This window comes from Poecilia mexicana, unplaced genomic scaffold, assembly GCF_051168715.1.
Source record: "Poecilia mexicana isolate PSO_F unplaced genomic scaffold, ASM5116871v1 scaffold_18, whole genome shotgun sequence".
Lineage (NCBI taxonomy): Eukaryota > Metazoa > Chordata > Actinopteri > Cyprinodontiformes > Poeciliidae > Poecilia > Poecilia mexicana.
Window position 1 is genome coordinate 21,267,259 of NW_028263387.1, and position 18,967 is coordinate 21,286,225.

The 18,967-nt window shown below is 40.4% G+C and overlaps 1 protein-coding gene across 3 annotated transcripts; it reads right to left on the reverse strand.

The window, feature by feature from the left end:
• Positions 1-1,637: 1,637 nt before the first annotated feature.
• LOC106913205 (NLR family CARD domain-containing protein 3-like) lies at positions 1,638-18,642 on the reverse strand. 3 transcript variants are annotated; one of them, XM_088015325.1, is made up of 11 exons: positions 18,556-18,642; positions 16,133-16,258; positions 15,991-16,062; positions 14,927-15,034; positions 10,898-10,970; positions 10,558-10,774; positions 6,844-8,638; positions 6,584-6,757; positions 4,808-4,981; positions 4,071-4,117; positions 1,638-3,970 (listed from the first exon to the last, which is right to left on the reverse strand). In XM_088015325.1, the coding sequence occupies exons 2-11, from the start codon at positions 16,207-16,209 to the stop codon at positions 3,438-3,440; spliced, it is 3,270 nt and encodes a 1,089-aa protein (XP_087871451.1). In that variant the 5' UTR covers positions 16,210-16,258; positions 18,556-18,642; the 3' UTR covers positions 1,638-3,437. The 3 variants fall into 3 exon arrangements, with proteins under 3 accessions (XP_087871451.1, XP_087871450.1, XP_087871452.1); XM_088015324.1 differs by lacking the exon at positions 18,556-18,642 and adding an exon at positions 17,907-17,990; XM_088015326.1 differs by lacking the exons at positions 15,991-16,062; positions 18,556-18,642 and adding an exon at positions 17,907-17,990.
• Between the last annotated feature and the right edge of the window lie 325 nt (positions 18,643-18,967).

Genomic DNA, 18,967 nt, shown 5'->3' on the forward strand with positions numbered 1-18,967 from the left:
GACTGAGTCTACCTGCTGCTGATGCTCACCTGTGAGGGCGGAGTTTCATCTTAGTGCTGTTTATAGTTTCTAACTGGACCAGAACCTGCAGGAAGAAACGCTGGACAGTGGAGGTTTCATTAAATGTAACGGATCAACAGGTGGAACACCAAGTTCTGTGACTATCAGGGAGGACAGAGCAGTTTCACAGGGGTCAAAGTTCAGACCTTGAGAGTCACTATGTTGCAACTTTTAGACGGAGAAATCTGATGGCAGTCACATTTAATTAGAAGCAAGAACAACGAGGCAAAAAATATCAAATTTCATTTAAAAAAAAAACTATTTCTAGATTTGCTGTGTAAAAGTAGGCTAAGCCACTGCTAATTTTCTCCTGGACAAATTGCATCATTTGTTCATAGAACTTGGCAATATTCACAGCAATCATCAAATAGGATGATATATTTAATAAAGCATATAGGAGCCAAAGTTTGTTCAATTTTAAATTATGGCTCTTATTCAGTAAAATTAAATTATGGGCCATTATAAAGAGAAATTCACTTTGTTCTCTCTTGTTTCTAGAACTGACAGAAACCAAACTATAGATTTATTAGCAGAGAGAATATATATTTTACATATCCAAACATCAGCATCTCGGCTTTAAGCCACATTTTATGGAATCCAGTAACATCTCTATTCACCAGCTGCTCCAACCAGACCTAAAAAAGGTTTTGCATCTTTAATATTTGCTATATTAAAGACACATCATATAATTTATTGAATAAGACTGTCTGGCAGAAAAGGGTTAGGGCTACCAGTGACTGTGGGAGCATCACCCTAACCCAACCCACTCAGGCCCTGCCAGCATGCCTAGGTGGGCCCCATGTGGGGAAAAGGAGGGCAGACCATATGGGTCCCACCTAGGCATGCTGGCTGGGCCCCTGCTCCTCTTCGTCCCAAAAACTTGCAAAACAAAGTTACACCCTTGCTGAAATATGTTTCAGGTGGTCAGTAATTTATGAGAGATATCTGGAATTGGAGCCTCCAAACAACTTAATGATTTACCTGATTCAGTTCAATTAAGTTCAAACATACTTTATTAATCAAAGAGGGAAATCAAATATTGTAAATAATTTTAATTCAAGATTCTTTGAAAAGTGGTTGATGGTGATGATTGTTGGCAGGAAAGGTCTTTCATAGACGTCTGTTTTACAGCTAATTTAAAGAAGCTGTTAACTGTCGACAGTCTTAGTTTCATGAAGACGATGCTCAGGGTTCTCCATGATGTTGATTATATCTAAAATCCTTCTTTGTACCATCATCTGGACCAGCCTCTCCAGGGTCTCCATCAGGTCAAAGGTCAGCTCTACCAGCCTGTAGCTGCTGAGGGTCTTTGGATGTTTGGTCTTTGGCCCCGGTACACAGGAGATCTTCAACAGTCTTTGGTATTTTCCCAGATGGGTCTCAGCTCTGGACTTCAGATAACAAGCTCAGCAAACATGCAGCTCCACCAGGAATGGTAGAAAAATCAGCATCCAGTCAGCTGCATGTAAATGCAGGTAGGAGGAAACTCCACTGGTTTCCCCAGCAGCTGTTCGTGGTGCATTCAGGTACAGCAGGGACTCCAGACGAGGATGTGGAAACATCAAAACTACTCCAAAGTCATTTAAATGTATTTTATTGTCAAATACAGAGAATGCCTCATTTAAAAATCTGTAAATATCAACAAGGAATCTTTTCAAATGATCATATTGTGGCCAGTTAATTTCCGAAATTAACAGAGATTATTTATTTACCTCTCACCAAAGTAAGTAAAAAGTTTTTTTTTTCTCAATTAAAGCTCAACAAAAAAGTGATTTTACAACTGGAAGATAAAACTGGGAGACCCAAACCTGCACTAAACAAACTGTAATATAATATAGATAAATAATGCAATGCAGATATTAATAAAATGGCTTAAAGAGCTAAATTTCACACATCTCATGTGGTGCTGCTCATCTTTCCTCCCTCCTGATTTGTGCCATAGTGCAGCTAGCATAGCACCGAGCTGTGCAGATTCAAACTGTGAATGCTTTAGTTAGCGTAGCTACCAATGACGGCAGATAAACAGTTTTCCTGTAACAATTAACAATAAGTGGTTTCTCCACCATCAGCACATTTAGCAGTGAGTGAATGAACAGAGCTAAGAGCGTCCTACTGGTTCTGATTGGTTGTTTTGGTCAGAATAGCAACTTACTTTAGCCGGCAATAGAAGTTCAGGAAGGAGATGGAGGAGATTGATTGTTTTCACAGATTATCTGTCTCATAGCAAACTGTCACGACATCATGACAGCTTTCACAAATATGGAGAAAACAGTATTTTGGCAATAGGATTGTAGGTCTGTCACTCTTAGGACACCCAGTTATAAAAAGACTTCAGTAAATAGTACAAGTTACATGAGCTACTGCCATTATGCAACAGTCTCTGTGCAACTCTTTAAAACTTAAATGTCAAGATGGAATCACTTCCACATACAAGCTCACAGCTGCTCCAGACTTTATGTGTCATAACAGACCAGCATTGATCACATTCACATGGTCAATATGTGACATCACCTTAGCCCCGCCCCCTTTGAACAGGAAGTTACCCGTTATCCTCTGGTGGTCATAATTTTACTGTTTGATTCAGACCAATTTAGACCTGAGTCCAACGACAACATGATGCTGAATCCTTCTCTCAGTTATGGCTGCAGCATGTTGCTGTGATAGAATGACAAATTATAATCCCATGAAGTTTACATACAGTTGGCTCTAAATCACACAGCATCATCCAATTTACACAAAATAAATAAATGACCTTTGTTAACCTCTTAAGAGGCCATTAGCTTTACATTAAAAGCTGACTCCACGGCGCTCCCTGAATTATTCCAACAGTTATATCTTCATGATACATCATCTGATCTGCACCAGATGTTTCGTGTATCATCAGAGATACATGAAAAATATACATGAGATACACATACTGGTATGTGAAGCACCAGTATGCTTCACATATTGGTGTGGTAGTTTAATTACATCACTTAAACCCCGCCCACTCAGAAAAAAACTGAAGATTATTGGGTGGCTCCTCCAAGATAAGATTCAAACTATATCCTCTAAATCTTGACAAACACACAAGACATGTTCTAAACCCTGCAGGAAGTCCTCGCCAATCCTGCTCCACAAAATAGGAAGTGACAATGAGCCCCTGTCTGGAAAGTCAGATTTCAGTCTGGTGGACAGGTGCAGGAAAGATGTAAGAGCATCGACAATGCAACAAGGGGTTGGTACTGGAGTTCCTGCAGACTACAGTGTTTACTGTGAAGCACTTTGTGATTATTTATGATGTTTAAACTCAGTTTTACAAAGAATGTTCATCTACAACCATATCTTGGATGAAACGCATGTAAAGTTAGATTTCCCCTGACTTAGAAAAGATTACTCTAAAATGAGAACCAAGATCCCCTAGAACGATTCCTGCATGTAAATCCAGGATAAAGAGTTTTAGTGAATTTGGTGTTGAAGGTGTAGATGTGGATCAGTGTCTCTGAAGAGACTCTGTAGAAGGACAGAGTCCCAGCAGGACAGTCCACATACACAGCTACTCTGCCAGAGGCAGAGGAGGAGGATGAGGTTGGGACAAATGCTTTTCTCCCATTGTGCCAAACAGTGTAACCATCATCTGAGCAGATTAGACTCCAGGATTTATCATTAAATCCAAACCAGGATGTGTCACTGAATCCCTTTCTTTGGATTCCTCTGTAACTCACTGAAACATAGATTCTCCCACCCCACTCAACCTCCCAGTAACAGCGACCAGTCAGACCATCAGTACACAGCAGCTGACAGAGATCAAATCTGTCTGGATGGTCAGGATACGGCTGCTCTTCTTCCACAAGTGTCACCTTCCTGTTTCCATCAGACAGTTTGAGGAATCTGTTCACAGTGTTCAGGTCGACTGTTAGTGGACAGAAATCTGAAAAACAGAACAAACCCAATGCAGTTACTGATGTATAATTTTCTGTATTCACTGACACAAAGGTGAACATCCATAAATGGGACAGAAATGCACTTACACTTCCTCAGACCTGGTGTCAGCCATCTTTCTCCTGCAGGCTCCATGCTGTTAGAAAGAAGGTGTTTTGATGCTATCAGTATTTTCAAGATGCAAATATGGACACTCAAATTTAGACCTTATTGAGTTTTTCTAAAAGTTCTTCAGTTCATCTGTGGCTGCGTTTCTGTCACTATGTCTAATATTTTCCTGGTGCTACTAGTTTTGTTCAGAGTTGACAGTTTATTTGTCCTTCCTCTTTGTTGGAAAGTTCAAATTCCAACAGTAGACTAAGAATAATATACATTTAAAAAAAAATTCTTTTTTTTTTTAGATCAAAGCATATTCATGTATTAGAATAGACTAGACCTAATAGGAAATCACACCTCAGTGTTTAGATTTATATTTTTAAGTCATATCAGTTATGATTGATAAATAAAAACATGTCTTTCTACTTTATGTTTGTTAAAGTTGAAGGGATATTAACTTAAAATTACCACTGTGTTCAACATTGTTTGCACTGATATGGGCAATTAATTATTTCTGCATCTTAGCTTGATTTCCCATGATGCACCATAAATCCTTACTGATTAAAATAAACCAGCATTTCTTGGTCTGAGGCTGGTTGAGGTATCTGGGTTAACCTACCTACACTCATATTCACATTGATTTATCCAGATCTCCTCCTCCCTCCCCAAGGATTATTGTTCCTCAATAATCTTGAGTATCACTGTGTGGCTGCAGAAAATATTTCCTCACCTTAGAGACTCCAGTTTGAAGCTTGGATTCTTCAGTAGAGCTTCCAGACTCTCCTTTCCTGCCTGTCCAGGATTATTGAAGCTGAGGTCCAGCTCCTTCAGGTGAGACGGGTTCACAGTCAGAGCTGAGGCCAGAGCAGCACAGCCTTCCTCTGTGATCAGGCAGCCTGAAAGCCTGCAGACACAAACACACAACACTGTTGGAAAACTCACCTATATTCTCAATGTGAAGCACATGTTAGAACTTGTTTTCAGCAGGAATAATTAGATGGCATGTTAAGAAAGGTAGAGCAGCAGGTCTGATGAGCAGCTTTCTGCAGAAGACTGTGTGTCTGCACTCCAAAAACACAAAATCTTACCAAATATTTTTGGTCTGGTTTCCAGTGCAAATATCTTACTACACTTGAAATAAGACAAACTAATTTAAAAGTAACTTTTAAGCAAGATCTAAAACAGTGTTTCTCAACCCTGGTCCTCACCGCCCCCCTGTCCTGCATGTTTTAGTTGCTTCCCTTCTGCCACACACCTGAATTGTACCTCTGGGTGATTAACAGGCTCCTGCAGTTCTTGATGGTCATGCAATCATTTGAATCAGCTGCTCTGGAATAGAGGCACATCTAAAACATGCAGAGCAGGGGGGCACTGAGGACCAGGGTTGAGAAACACTGATATAGAGGCTTGTTTTAAGTAAATAATCCCTTAATATTGATTTTAAAAAGTACTTGTTCCATTGGCAGATTATTTAACTTATAACAAGATATTTTTCCCATGTAATAAGTTATTATATCTGCCAAGAGAAATAGAACTTATCATCAATATTAAGGAATTATTTGCTTAAAATAAGCCTCTATATCTTACTTAAAAGTTACTTTTAAGTTAGTTTAACTTATTTCAAGTTTACTAAGATATTTGCACTAGAAACTAGACAAAAATACTTTGTAAGTTTTTTTTTGTTTTTGCGTGTCCATATTGTCAGTCGAAGATGTTTACCACAACTTTACCTGTCTGGAGTCACCATTGAAATGTAGGCATAGACAATGTCCAAGCCAGTGAGACTTTAAGGTAGATCTAAAATTAATGGAGTTGGCCTGAGCCAAAACTATTGTGGTTGTCTGAACTGCACATCACTCAACTCACTCAGTGGCCTGAGCTGGCATTCGCCAATTTACTGTCCCATTCCACATGCTTCATGGTGTCAATATGTTGCTTTTCACATGCAGATGTCCTTTATGCAACCCCTCACTGTGTCCAATATGTTTTTCCCTCATCTATTATTTTTTTCTCAACTAACAAAAGGTCATCTCCCTTCATGCCCTCCTGTAAGTTGGGCAAAATCAGCAACAGTGTTGCTATAAAAGTGTAACCATGAGTGAAAGGTCTGTTCCAAGGAATCACATCTTGAAGTGCAACCACAGAGTTAGGTGAGTAGTGAAAATTTTGACTCTATTGAGTGATGTGCTGTTGTGGCACATGTTGTGTCATTGTTTGGTGGGTATCAACATGATTCAATTTATTAAATTAGGATTAGAGTTAGTGCAACAGTTAGTCAGCAATGCCCACCATTAGCAGCAGGTTTTCCTAAATAATCTCTGTATTTGACTGGGTTTTGAATCAGCTGTTCTGGAGCATAAATACATCTAAAATATGCAGGGTGGTGGTCCTGATGACCTGGATTCAGAACATTTGCAATTGTTTCCAGGAAACTGAAAACACGTTTTAGACATGTTCATAAATTTGGTAGATATGATAGCAACAGAATAATTTAAATGTATCTCACCTGAGAATCTCCAGTTCACAGTCTGGACTCATCAGTCCACTGCACAGCAGCTTCACTCCTGAATCTTCCAGGTCGTTTTTACTCAGGTCCAGATCTCTGAGACTAGATGTTGTTGAGCTGAGCAATGAGGACAGAGCTTCACAGCTTCTCTCTGAGAGGTTACACCCACTCAGTCTGAGAGGACAGAAGGGGTACAGAGTGATTATCTGTTTGATTTATTTGTTACATGGTTTTATAAAACCAACTACATCTGTACTTACACAGCTTTGCTAATGATTTTGACTATTGGCACCAGCCTCAGTAGATCATCCTCTGTAGCAGAGTATTTCTTCAGGTCAAATGTTTCCAGACCTTCATCTGATGAAAGTAGCATGAAGTGCAGAGCTGACCACTGAGCAGGAGACAGCTGGTGGGCTGAAAGACTTCCTGTTTGTAGAGATTGTTGGATTTCCTCCACCAGAGACTGATCATTTAGTTCATTCAGGCAGTGGAACAGATTGATGCTTTTCTCAACACATAGATCATTATTCATCTTCTCCTTGATGTACTGGGCTGTGTCTTTATTAGTTGCTGAACTTTCTTCTGTCTGTTTCACAAGGCCTCCTAAGTGACGCTTATTGGTATCAAGTGAAAGACCAAGTAGGAAGCGGAGGAACAAGTCCAGGTGTCCATCTGGACTCTCTAGGGCCATGTCCACAGCACTCTGGTACATTTCTATCTCTGAAGATTTGTGGTTTTGTTTTTCTAAATCCTTAGATTTCGTTTCCTTCTTTTCCATCAGATTGACTCCAGATTTGATGAAGGTCAGGTGAACATGAAGAGCAGCCAGAAACTCCTGAACACTCAGGTGGACGAAGCAGAACACCTTGTCCTGGTACAGCCCTCTCTCTTCTCTGAAGATCTGTGTGAAAACTCCTGAACACACTGAAGCTGCTTTGATATCGATGCCACACTCTGCCAGGTCTGATTCATAGAAGATCAGGTTTCTTTTCATCAGCTGATCAAAAGCCAGTTTTCCCAGAGACTCGATCATCTTCTGGTTCTCTGGACTCCAGTGTGAATCTGTCTCAGCTCCTCCATCGTACTTGATGACCTTCAGTTTGGTCTGAACCACCAGGAACTGGATGTACATCTCAGTCAGGGTCGTTGGCAGATCTTCTCCATCTTTCTTGTTCAACATGTCTTCCAAAACTGTAGCAGTGATCCAGCAGAAGATTGGGATGTGGCACATGATGTGGAGGCTTCTGGATTTCTTTATGTGGGAGATTACTAATCTGGACTGCTCCTTATATCTAAATCTTTTAGTGAAGTACTCGTCTTTCTGTGGGTCAGTGAATCCTCTGATCTCTGTCATCATGCCAACAAACTCAGCAGGGATCCGATTGGCTGCTGCAGGTCTTGTGGTTATCCAGAGGTGAGCTTTGGGAAGCAGGTTCCCTCTGATGAGGTTTGTCAGAAGAACATCCACTGAGGTGGACTTTGTTACATCTGTCAGGATCTCATTGTTGTGGAAGTCCAGTGGAAGTCGACTCTCATCCAAGCCATCAAAGATGAACACAACCTTTAACTCTTCAAACCTGGAGATTCCTTTGGTTTCACTAAAAAAGTGGTGAACAAGCTCCACCAAGCTGAACTGTTCATTTTTTAACAGATTCAATTCTCTGAACATGAATGGAAACATGAACTGGACATCCTGGTTGGTTTGGTCTTCTGCCCAGTCCAGAGTGAACTTCTGAGTCAGGACTGTTTTCCCAATACCAGCCACTCCCTTTGTCATCACTGTTCTGATTGGTTCATCTCTTCCAGGTGAGGGTTTAAATATGTCTTCATGTCTAATTGCTGTTTCTGGTCTGTCTGGTTTCCAGGTCACTGATTCAATCTGTCTGACCTCATGTTCATTATTGACCTCTCCAGATTCTCCCTCTGTGATGTAGAGCTCTGTGTAGATCTGATTTAGAAAGGTTTGATTTCCTGATTTAGCGATTCCTTCAAACACAGACTGGAACTTTTTCTTCATGTTAGACTTTAATATTTGTTGGCTTGTGATGAGTGATTCTATGAAACAAAAATAGAAAATAATGTAATTTAAGAGTGATTTTGTCATGTTTCTGTGGGGGACTGAAACAGAGAAATTGGAAATTAGTTTTGAAGTTTTAATACGAAAGTAAAAAGCAACTATATAAACTATTTTGCCAAAAATATTTGTTCACCCATCCAAATTATTTCAGTCAGGTGTTCTGATCACTTCCATGGTCACAAGTGTATAAAATGAAGCACCTATGCATGCAGAACATTTTACAAACATTTGTGAATGAATAGGTCGCTCTCAGGATCTCAGGTAATTCCACCATTGAACTGTGATAGGATGCAACAAATCCAGTCATGAAATTTTCTTGCTCCTAAATATTCCACACTCAGCTGTCAGAAAACTAAGAAAATGTACAATGTGTTGTAAGACAATGGTATTGTTTAGGAACGACAGCAACTCAGCCACAAAGTGGTAGGCCATATAAATTAACGGAGTCGGGTCAGTGGATGCTGAAGCAAATAGCATGAAGTCACCAAGAAGTGACTGACTTCTGCAGAGTCAATCACTGCAAACCTCCAAACTTCATGTGGCTTTCAGATTAGCTCTAGAACAGAACCACTGCAGCCAACACTTTGCATTGAACTTGGTGATGTATATCTTGGATGCAGCTGCTCCACCATGAAAACCCATTCCATGAAGCTACACATGCTGCCACTGGACTCCAGAGCAGTGGAGACGCGTTCTCTGGAGTGACCAATCGCACTTCTCCATCTGGCAATCTGATGGACAAGTCTGGGTTTGACGATACGTGTCTGACTGCATTGTGTCAAGTTTAAAGTTTGGTGGAGGGGGGATTATGGTGTGGGGTTGTTTTTCAGGAGCTTAGTGGCCCCTTAGTTCCAGTGAAAGGAACTCTGAATGCTTCAGCAAACCAGAGTATGCTGGTATACCAGCATACTCCATGCTCCCAACTTTGTGGGAACAGTTTGGAGCTGGCCCCTTCATTTTCCAACATGTCTGTTCACCAGAGCACAAATCAAGGTCCATACAGACATGGATGACAGTCTGGTGTGGATGAACCTGACTGGCTTGCAGAGTCCTGACCTCCACCCAATATAACACCTTTGGGATGAATTAGAGCTAAGACTGAGAGCCAGGCCTTCTCGTCCAACATCAGTATGTGACCTCACAAATGTGCTTCTGTAAGAATGGTCAAAAATCCCCATAAACTCTCATAATCCTTGTGGACAGCCTTCCCAGAAGAGTTGAAGCTGTTCTGGATGCAAAGGGTGAACCAACATCAAAATGACTCTATGGATTAGGAATGGGATGTCATTTAAGCTCATATATGAGTGAGGGCAGGTGAGCAAATAATTTTGGCAGTATAGTGTATACCATGCTTTAGAAATTTAATTTTTATCTTTTACATAACAAAATAAAGAATACAGTTTGGAAACTCAAACTTTTTTCCATATTTATCAAGACCTGGACAAAGATGGAAATCAAATTCCATTCATTTCATCACTGGGTAGGAGAATTAGCCAGTTTTCCAAGGGAGATCCTGTTGGGGGTTAAAACCCAGTCCAACACAGCCTCTATGGTCTTATAGAACGGTTTTCATTATGCCTGTTTTGCTTCAACATTTGAAGTTGTGGATGTGTTTTGTAGCCTAATTAAAGTTTTTTTTGCCCACAAAATCAAATTTTCTATTTTTTGGAATGTATTAAAGTACTTTTGTAAAACAAAAAAAAAATAATTTGTTTTGAGGAAAATGACAAAAGAATATAATTACAGGATTTAATTTTAGGTTTCATCAGAATAAAGGTTAAATCTATTAAATTCTTGTAGACTTCATGTTTTTTGAAGGTATCTATACCTGGTGTCAACTACAATAAGTCTTTAATGATCTCTTGTTCCACCATTTCTGTAGAAGAATATCTCTTACTGCTCTGCAGAAGGTCAGCCAGGTCATCCAGATTCATCATTCTCAAGAAGTCAACGGTGATCTTTAAAAACGCCTCTCTGCTGCTGCTGCTCCTCTGCTTCTCATCCTTATTTCCAGACACACCCTCCTCCTCCTCATCTGGATAATCTGAACTCAAGACCTTCTGGATCTCCTTCAGCTCGTCCTTCACAAACATAACAATCTTTTTCTCCAGTTCCTAAAGCAGAATAAGACATGAAACACCCCTCTGAAAAAGTCTGAGACAATCAAGTGATCTAAAAAATGAAGTAAAATATTTACTAACAGAAGAGATTAAAAGTAGTATCTAATATATACAGACCACAAATATGGAGCCCAGCCGCATTTGAGACTCATGGGGAGGCTGACCAACGTCTTCGGGGCTCTGCTTGAATCTATGGAGAAATCATGAGCTTTATATATATATATATATATATATATATATATATATATATATATATATATATATATATATATATATATATGACTACTGGAACAAGACGGAAATGGGCGAGAGACGAAAACATGGATCTGTTGGAATGCTACTACTCAAGTAACCCTAGTCAGAGGGGTTACATGCAAAGACTGAGGGTGGAATGGTTACTTCGACACCCACAGTCTACAATGACTGCCAAACAACTGGTAGCTCAGTGTTCCAACATCCGCAAACGGCAACTGCTATCACAACTTGAGATTGACAAGATACAACACAAATGCTACGGCAAGAGGGAGGAGCCCGGATGTAAGGTCAGGGGGGAGTTAACTACAACTCCCCACCCCGAGACTGGGTATGCAGCCCCAGTAATGAACGAACTATCAAAGCTGAACGAGACAGCAACTGACCTGAGAGACAGAATCATGGCCCGAATGAACACCAGGCAACCCCGACGCCAATTACAACGGCTGAGTGAAGTACCATCAGATAGTCTCATTGAAGATGTGAATGCAGCATTGAGAACAATCCCTACCAACACCATAACAGAAACCAATGAGCTGATATACAACTCAGCATCAGTGATCCTTGAAATGCTCGGCTATAAGAGCAACCATGAGACCCAATATCCATCATGGAAAAGACGGTTAGAGGCTAAGATCAAGATAACAAGGAGGGAAGTGAGCCAGCTGTCAGAGCTCCTAAGGGGTGCAATGAAAAGATCAGTACCCAAGAAGTACAGCCAGATGCCCATGCCTGAAGCACTCGAAACTGCCAAACAAAGGCTCCAAGCCTTGGCCAGCCGCCTAAAGAGATACACAAGAGAGAATGAAGACAGGAGGATCAACCGGCTCTTCTCCACCCAACCAGCTAAAGTGTACTCTCAATGGCAGGGTACTAACAACAGAGCAGACCCACCAAGGCTGGAGACTGAACAATACTGGAAAGGCATATGGGAAAGGGAGGCGTCCCACAACAGCAATGCACAGTGGCTAACCTCTCTACGAGAGGACCACAGCAACCTCCCTGAACAAGCCCCGGTAACCATCACTGTGGCAAATGTCCAAGAAAGAGTCTCGGGTATGAAAAACTGGACAGCACCAGGGCCTGACATGATCCATGCCTACTGGCTAAAGAAACTCACTGCCCTCCACGAGCGACTGGCAGCTCAACTGAACCAGCTGCTACAAAATGGGACTCACCCTGAATGGTTAACTGAAGGGCGCACAATCCTGATCCAGAAGGACCCCTCAAAGGGTTCAGTCCCATCCAACTACCGGCCGATAACCTGTCTCTCTACAACATGGAAGCTCATGTCAGGCATCATAGCGGCTAAGATAAGCGGACACATGGATAAATACATGAACACGGCACAGAAGGGCATTGGCATAAATAGCAGAGGAGCCAAACACCAACTCCTTGTAGACCACACAGTCGCCCGAGACTGCAAAACCCGACACACCAACCTGTGCACCGCTTGGATTGATTACAAGAAAGCCTATGACTCAATGCCACACACCTGGATCATTGAATGCTTAGAGATGTACAACATCAATAGGACTCTAAGAGCCTTCATTGCAAACTCGATGGGGCTGTGGAAAACCACCCTTGAAGCTAACTGCAAACCACTTGCACAAGTGTCCATCAAATATGGCATATACCAAGGAGATGCTCTGTCCCCACTGCTGTTCTGCATAGGCCTGAACCCCCTCAGCCAAATCATCAACAAGACTGGCTACGGATACCGACTTAAGAATGGGGCCACAATCAGTCACCTCCTCTACATGGATGACATCAAGCTGTACGCCAAGAGCGAGCGAGACATCGACTCACTGATCCACACCACCAGGATCTACAGCACTCGGACTAGAGAAGTGTGGCCGGATGGTTACAAAGAGAGGGAAGGTCATCCACACAGAAGGGGTCTCACTCCCAGAAGGAACAATAGCAGACATAGAGCACAGCTACAAGTACCTGGGAATACAGCAAGCAAATGGCAACCTCGATGAGGTCACAAGGAAAGGAGCCACAGCCAAATACCTCCAACGAATAAGGCAAGTCCTGAGAAGCCAGCTCAATGGCAAGAACAAGATCCGTGCAATAAACAGCTATGCCTTGCCAGTAATCAGATACCCTGCTGGAATAATTAGCTGGCCAATGGAAGAGATGAAGGCCACAGATGTTAAGACTCGGAAGCTACTAACCATGCATGGAGGGTTCCACCCCAAATCCAGCACCCTGAGACTGTACACGAGCCGTAAGGAAGGAGGCAGAGGACTAGTGAGTGTGAGAGCCACTGTCCAGGATGAAACATCCAAGATCCATAAATACATCAAGGACAAAGCCTCAACGGACGATGTGCTCAGCGAATGTCTCAGGCAATGGGGAACAGAGGACAAGGTGCTGGAGGAACCATCATGGGAGGACAAGCCCCTACATGGGATGTACCACCAACAAATAACTGAAGTGGCTGATATCAGGAAATCCTACCAATGGCTGGAGAAAGCTGGACTCAAGGACAGCACGGAGGCCCTCATCCTGGCCGCCCAGGAACAGGCCCTAAACACCAGAGCAATAGAGGCTCAGATCTACCACACCAGACAAGACCCAAGGTGTAGGTTGTGCAAGGAGGCCTCTGAGACAGTCCAGCACATAACAGCAGGGTGCAAGATGCTGGCAGGGAAAGCGTACATGGAACGACATAACCAAGTGGCGGGCATAGTGTACAGGAACATCTGTGCAGAATATGGACTGGAAGCCCCGAGGTCAAAATGGGGGACACCCCCAAAGGTGGTGGAGAATGACCGAGCTAAGATCCTGTGGGACTTCCAGATCCAGACAGACAAGATGGTAATGGAGAACCAACCGGACATTGTGGTGGTGGATAAAGAACAGAGGAAAGCCGTTGTGGTGGATGTAGCAATACCAAGTGACCACAACATCAGGAAAAAGGAGCATGAGAAACTGGAGAAATACCAGGGCCTCAGAGAGGAACTGGAGAAGGCCTGGAAGGTGAAGACCACAGTGGTGCCTGTGGTCATCGGGGCCCTCGGGGCAGTCACCCCCAAACTGGAGCAGTGGCTCAAACAGATCCCAGGAACAACATCAGACATCTCAGTCCAGAAATGTGCAGTTCTAGGCACAGCCAAGATACTGCGCAGAACCCTCAAGCTCCCAGGCCTCTGGTAGAGGACCCGAGCTCAGAGGATGAAAGAGACCACCCACGGAGGGTGAGAGGGGAATTTTTTATATATATATATATATATATATATATATATATATATATATATATATATATATATATATATGATTCCACATTATTTGCCTAAAATTGACCCATTCTTGTATTTGTTTTAGTGCTTATCTAAAATATTAGAAAGAAACTAAAGCTCTGGAAGCTGAAATATCAAAGTCTAATTCTACCTGACATGGTACTGGCTGCTGTTTGAAGGCCAGCATTTATTTTCCATGGTGCTGATTGGCTGTATTCCTAAGAGCAGAAACTTGGATTTTAGCTTCTGTGGCAAAGACAATTTCTACTGTGTACTAATGCAACTTAAGGTGCATTTTGTGTCTAAATTATTGAAACAGCCAGTTATAAACATCTTTACATGTAGTCTCAAGTACTAGTGGATTTCAGCTTTTCAGATAGACCACTGTATATTGCATATGATGTTGTTATTGCAATTATTACTGAGATTTTCTAATATCATGAAGCCCTGAAGTCACCCTTAAAGAGCAGTGCATTATTTAAATGTTCTTACTAGTGATGGATTTGCAATAAATTATTTTGATAAGGAAAACAGTTATATTATATTCCACCTCTAAGACATAAAAGAAATTAAAGCTGTAATTTTGGAATAAAAACCTTTCAGTGGGTCTCATATTACACAGTTAGAACATTTCTATGAAGCTCACCTCACTGCATCTGAAGGTTGATCAATGTTAAAACGAATTACTGCATCTTTTGACTGGCTGCTCTTGAAGGACAGACAGCTTGGTCCAGGTTCTTGTTCCTGGTGTTTCCTGTGGATGAGAATGTCAGTCCAGTCAGACGCCTCTTTTATTTCCTGTAGGAAATAAATTTCTTGGATTAATAAATCTACAGTGTGAATGAAAACCATTCACCATCGTGGACATTTTAGACTTTTATTGCTTTTACAAAGCATCATGATCCAACAATTACAGGCTTTTTTTTTTTTTTTTGCAAAAAAAATACAAAAAAATCTCCTTAAAGCTGTAATATGTAACTTTTATAAAACATGTTTTTTACATATTTGTTAAAGCTGTCACCATGTCGTGATCCGATGGTATGAGAGACAATCTGTGAAAAGATCAAACTCCTCCAACTAGTTTTGCCATCTAAAGAAATGCAACGCTGCCAGTCAAAATCAACCAATAAGAGCCTGGAGGAAGGTCTTAGCGCTGTCAATTAACCTTGTGTATGTGCTGCTTAATGTGCTAATGGCAGAGAAACAAATGACCAAGACAGGAAAACTGTTTATCCACGTCACTGATGACCATGATAACTATCATCAGCAATCCTAGCAGACTCTGCCAACAGGTAGAAGCTAAAAGCTAAGAGCATTGCTACAGCTAGCTGAGGACAGGATGGATGAGCAGCACATACACAGGAATAATTGACAGCACTAAGAGCAGCTTGACTTTTTTATAGATTGTCTCATACCATACGGTCACAACATAGTCTTTTAAATGAATATTTAAAGGACTTTTTTAATGAAAGTGACATGCTGCAGTTTTAACGTCAAAGTGAAACCTGATTTCTACAAAATAAAGAAAAATAAAATGTAACTTTTTACATGCACCTTAATTTCAAAAATACATGTTTCATTCCTATGAATAATAATGGCCTTCCAATACATACCACTTCCCATAGGAGCAGAATGTGCCGACATGTGAAAGATGAAATACTTTACATTGATTCAGTTACATTTTACACATGTGATTCAGCTACAGCTAACCTCTTTGTAGCAGAAAGCTGGTTCAGGTCAGACTGGCCAGACTCCATATCAGATTCTCTTTCAGTCTGATTTCTGCAAGTAAAGTTGGTTTAATGCTGGGAGTGCTGATCCTGACAAAGTGATGCAGAGACAGACATCTCACCTCTTGTCCTCTGGTTTCTTACATAAAGTGGTTTCAGAGAGAGGAGCTTCCTCTTCCTTGTCCTCAGACGTCTCCATGTTGCCAAATTCAGATCAATACCAGCTTAGACACACAGTCCACCTTAATCTGCAGAAAGACAGACTCCACATTAAAACTAATGTGTTGGGATTTTAGCCATAGATCAACACAATGTTAATAAAATGACACACGGCTTTCAAATGGTTCACAAACAAAACTCTGAAAACTGCAGTGAGCACAAATATTAAGCTCTATTTATCATGAAACCTCTAAATGAAATCTAGTGCAATCAGAGTTTCTTTTAGAGAACAAATTGTTTCATAAAGACCAAAGAACACAGCAGGTTTGGTTTAAAGATGTGGAAAAGTTTAAAGCAGAATTAGAAAATGAAACAATAGACCAAGAGTTGAACATTTCATGGAGCTCTGAAATAAACCAGACAGACAGGTTGTGTCTGTTTATGGGAAAAACTGGTTATAGGCAGTTTAGTGGAAAGGCACTGATAGTCATGTACTCTACAAATCTATTTTTAAGATCTTTAAAAGAAAAATCTAATTAAATTATGTGGTAGTTTTGTAGGTTCAACGTAACTTTCATGATTTATAGGTGTTTAAATTTTTAGTTTTGTTGTTTCCAGTTCAGATTGTGATTTTTCTCTTTTATTTCAGTCTCTCTTTTCTTGTTCTTCATTCGGTGAAGTTAACTAGCCAGAAATTTTTTTCAGAGTAGCAATACTTCTTAATGACATTACTCAAGTAAATATAAAATGTATGGTGTAGAAAAACAACTCCTAAAGTAAATGTTTCCAAAAAGTTCCTAAAGTAAATGTAACTGAGTAAATGTAACTAACCCTCCTCTGGTATGTTCAATCCTAAAAACAAAGTGTTTAAAGATCTGCAGTTAAACATAATTTTTAACACACCTAGCAACAGTCAAGTTAGTATTTAAAAACTTTTCAAAGGAGAAATTGATCACTTCTTTGTAAAAGTCATTATTTTTCTCAATCCACCATTTTGTTTTACCACAGGAGCAGCAGCTGTAAAGCAATTTAGTTCAAGATTTATAGAAACCTTTGCATAATTGTAGGTGTTGGACTAAGACTAATTTAGCACCGTTTATCTTTGGAGCAGTAATAAAAAATTATTTGGTTGCAATAATTTATCACCTACATCCTCCGGAGACTGTAAGAGTTAAAGTTGATCTGAGGGACAAAGTTTAATATTGTTGGTGTATTTATAGTTTTCCATTCATTAAATGTGTGACGGAAACGTTGATAACAATGGAACATAAATTATTTTAATATTTTACCAACCATGAAGAACACAACTTTAATAAGGGTCACATAAATACTTATATCGACCATTAATGAATAAATATGTTAAATACGATCAGCTCTCAACAGTTCTTGTCTTTAGCGACGTATTTTTACCCAGAGACCAGAAGTTAAAATGGCTCGTCTTCATCCTGCACGTAAATCTGCATTAATTCATAATTAATATATATTTACAAGTTTAACAGCAATAACAATAAAAACGACTGACGTTTAAACGCAGAGAACCTAAAAATTGTTCCGAGACTAAATTCTGTTTGGATAAAACAAAATGGCGAAAATGAACGAGGCTTCTGACCCGTTTTCATTTATTCCTCCTGACTGAACAGCTGCTGCTGAGTCCATGAAATAAATCATAAAGAGAAATTCAATGATAGATTAATTATTATTTATACAGCTGCGTCCGCAACGAATAGATTATCTTACCTTGGAGGTTGATAGAAAATAATCTGCGCAACAGAAAAACACAGGTGAAAGTGAAACTTTAGTGTCTGTTTTTTTAATGAGATGACAGGTGTGTATTCACCTGTTAGGAATGCTATGGCAGGCCGTTTTAATATATAATCGGTTTCCTCGCTCTGGGGAAACGCGGATTGACTAACACACGTAAAATCTCCAGTGTGTTATTGTGGGTTTTAGTTAAGCAAGGATTTAAATCTGACTTTGGTATGACTGTGTCTTTTATGGCAGGCCATGTTAACGTAAAATCAGCTTCACGTCACTGAACAAATTCAGCACTGAATTTGTTCAGTGCTGAATTTGTTCAGTGCCATCTCTAACACTTTAGAAATGGGAAGACTTGTATCCTAAATGAGACTAAAAGGACCTGAGAGATAAATATAAATGAAGTTGAGGCATGTATTTTCTCTTTAAGTGCTCCAACTAGTTTTCTCTCTCAGTTTTAAGGTCTGACCAGATGTTTTTGTTCTGCTTAAAGCAGATAGAAAAATCATAATTAAATCACACCCTTTATCCCCTGCTTAGTTACTAGATGTAAATTATTCAAATAAAGATAATTGCAAAAACATATATGTCTGTATAAATCATGTCAAGCATGAATAGGTTATTTTCTTACCTTAAACTTTTCTGCGCCACAATGAAATGAAATGTAAAACCTAAACACTCTGATAAGGAAGTAGAGCCGGGCGGTGACTGAGTCTACCTGCAGCTGATGCTCACCTGTGAGGGCGGAGTTTCATCTTAGTGCTGTTTATAGTTTCTAACTGGACCAGAACCTGCAGGAAGAAACGCTGGACAGTGGAGGTTTCATTAAATGTAACGGATCAACAGGTGGAACACCAAGTCCTGTGACTATCAGGGAGGACAGAGCAGTTTCACAGGGGTCAAAGTTCAGACCTTGAGAGTCACTATGTTGCAACTTTTAGACGCAGAAATCTGATGGCAGTCACATTTAATTAGAAGCAAGAACAACGAGGCAAGAAATATAAAATTTCATTTTAAAAACAACTATTTCAAGATTTGCTGTG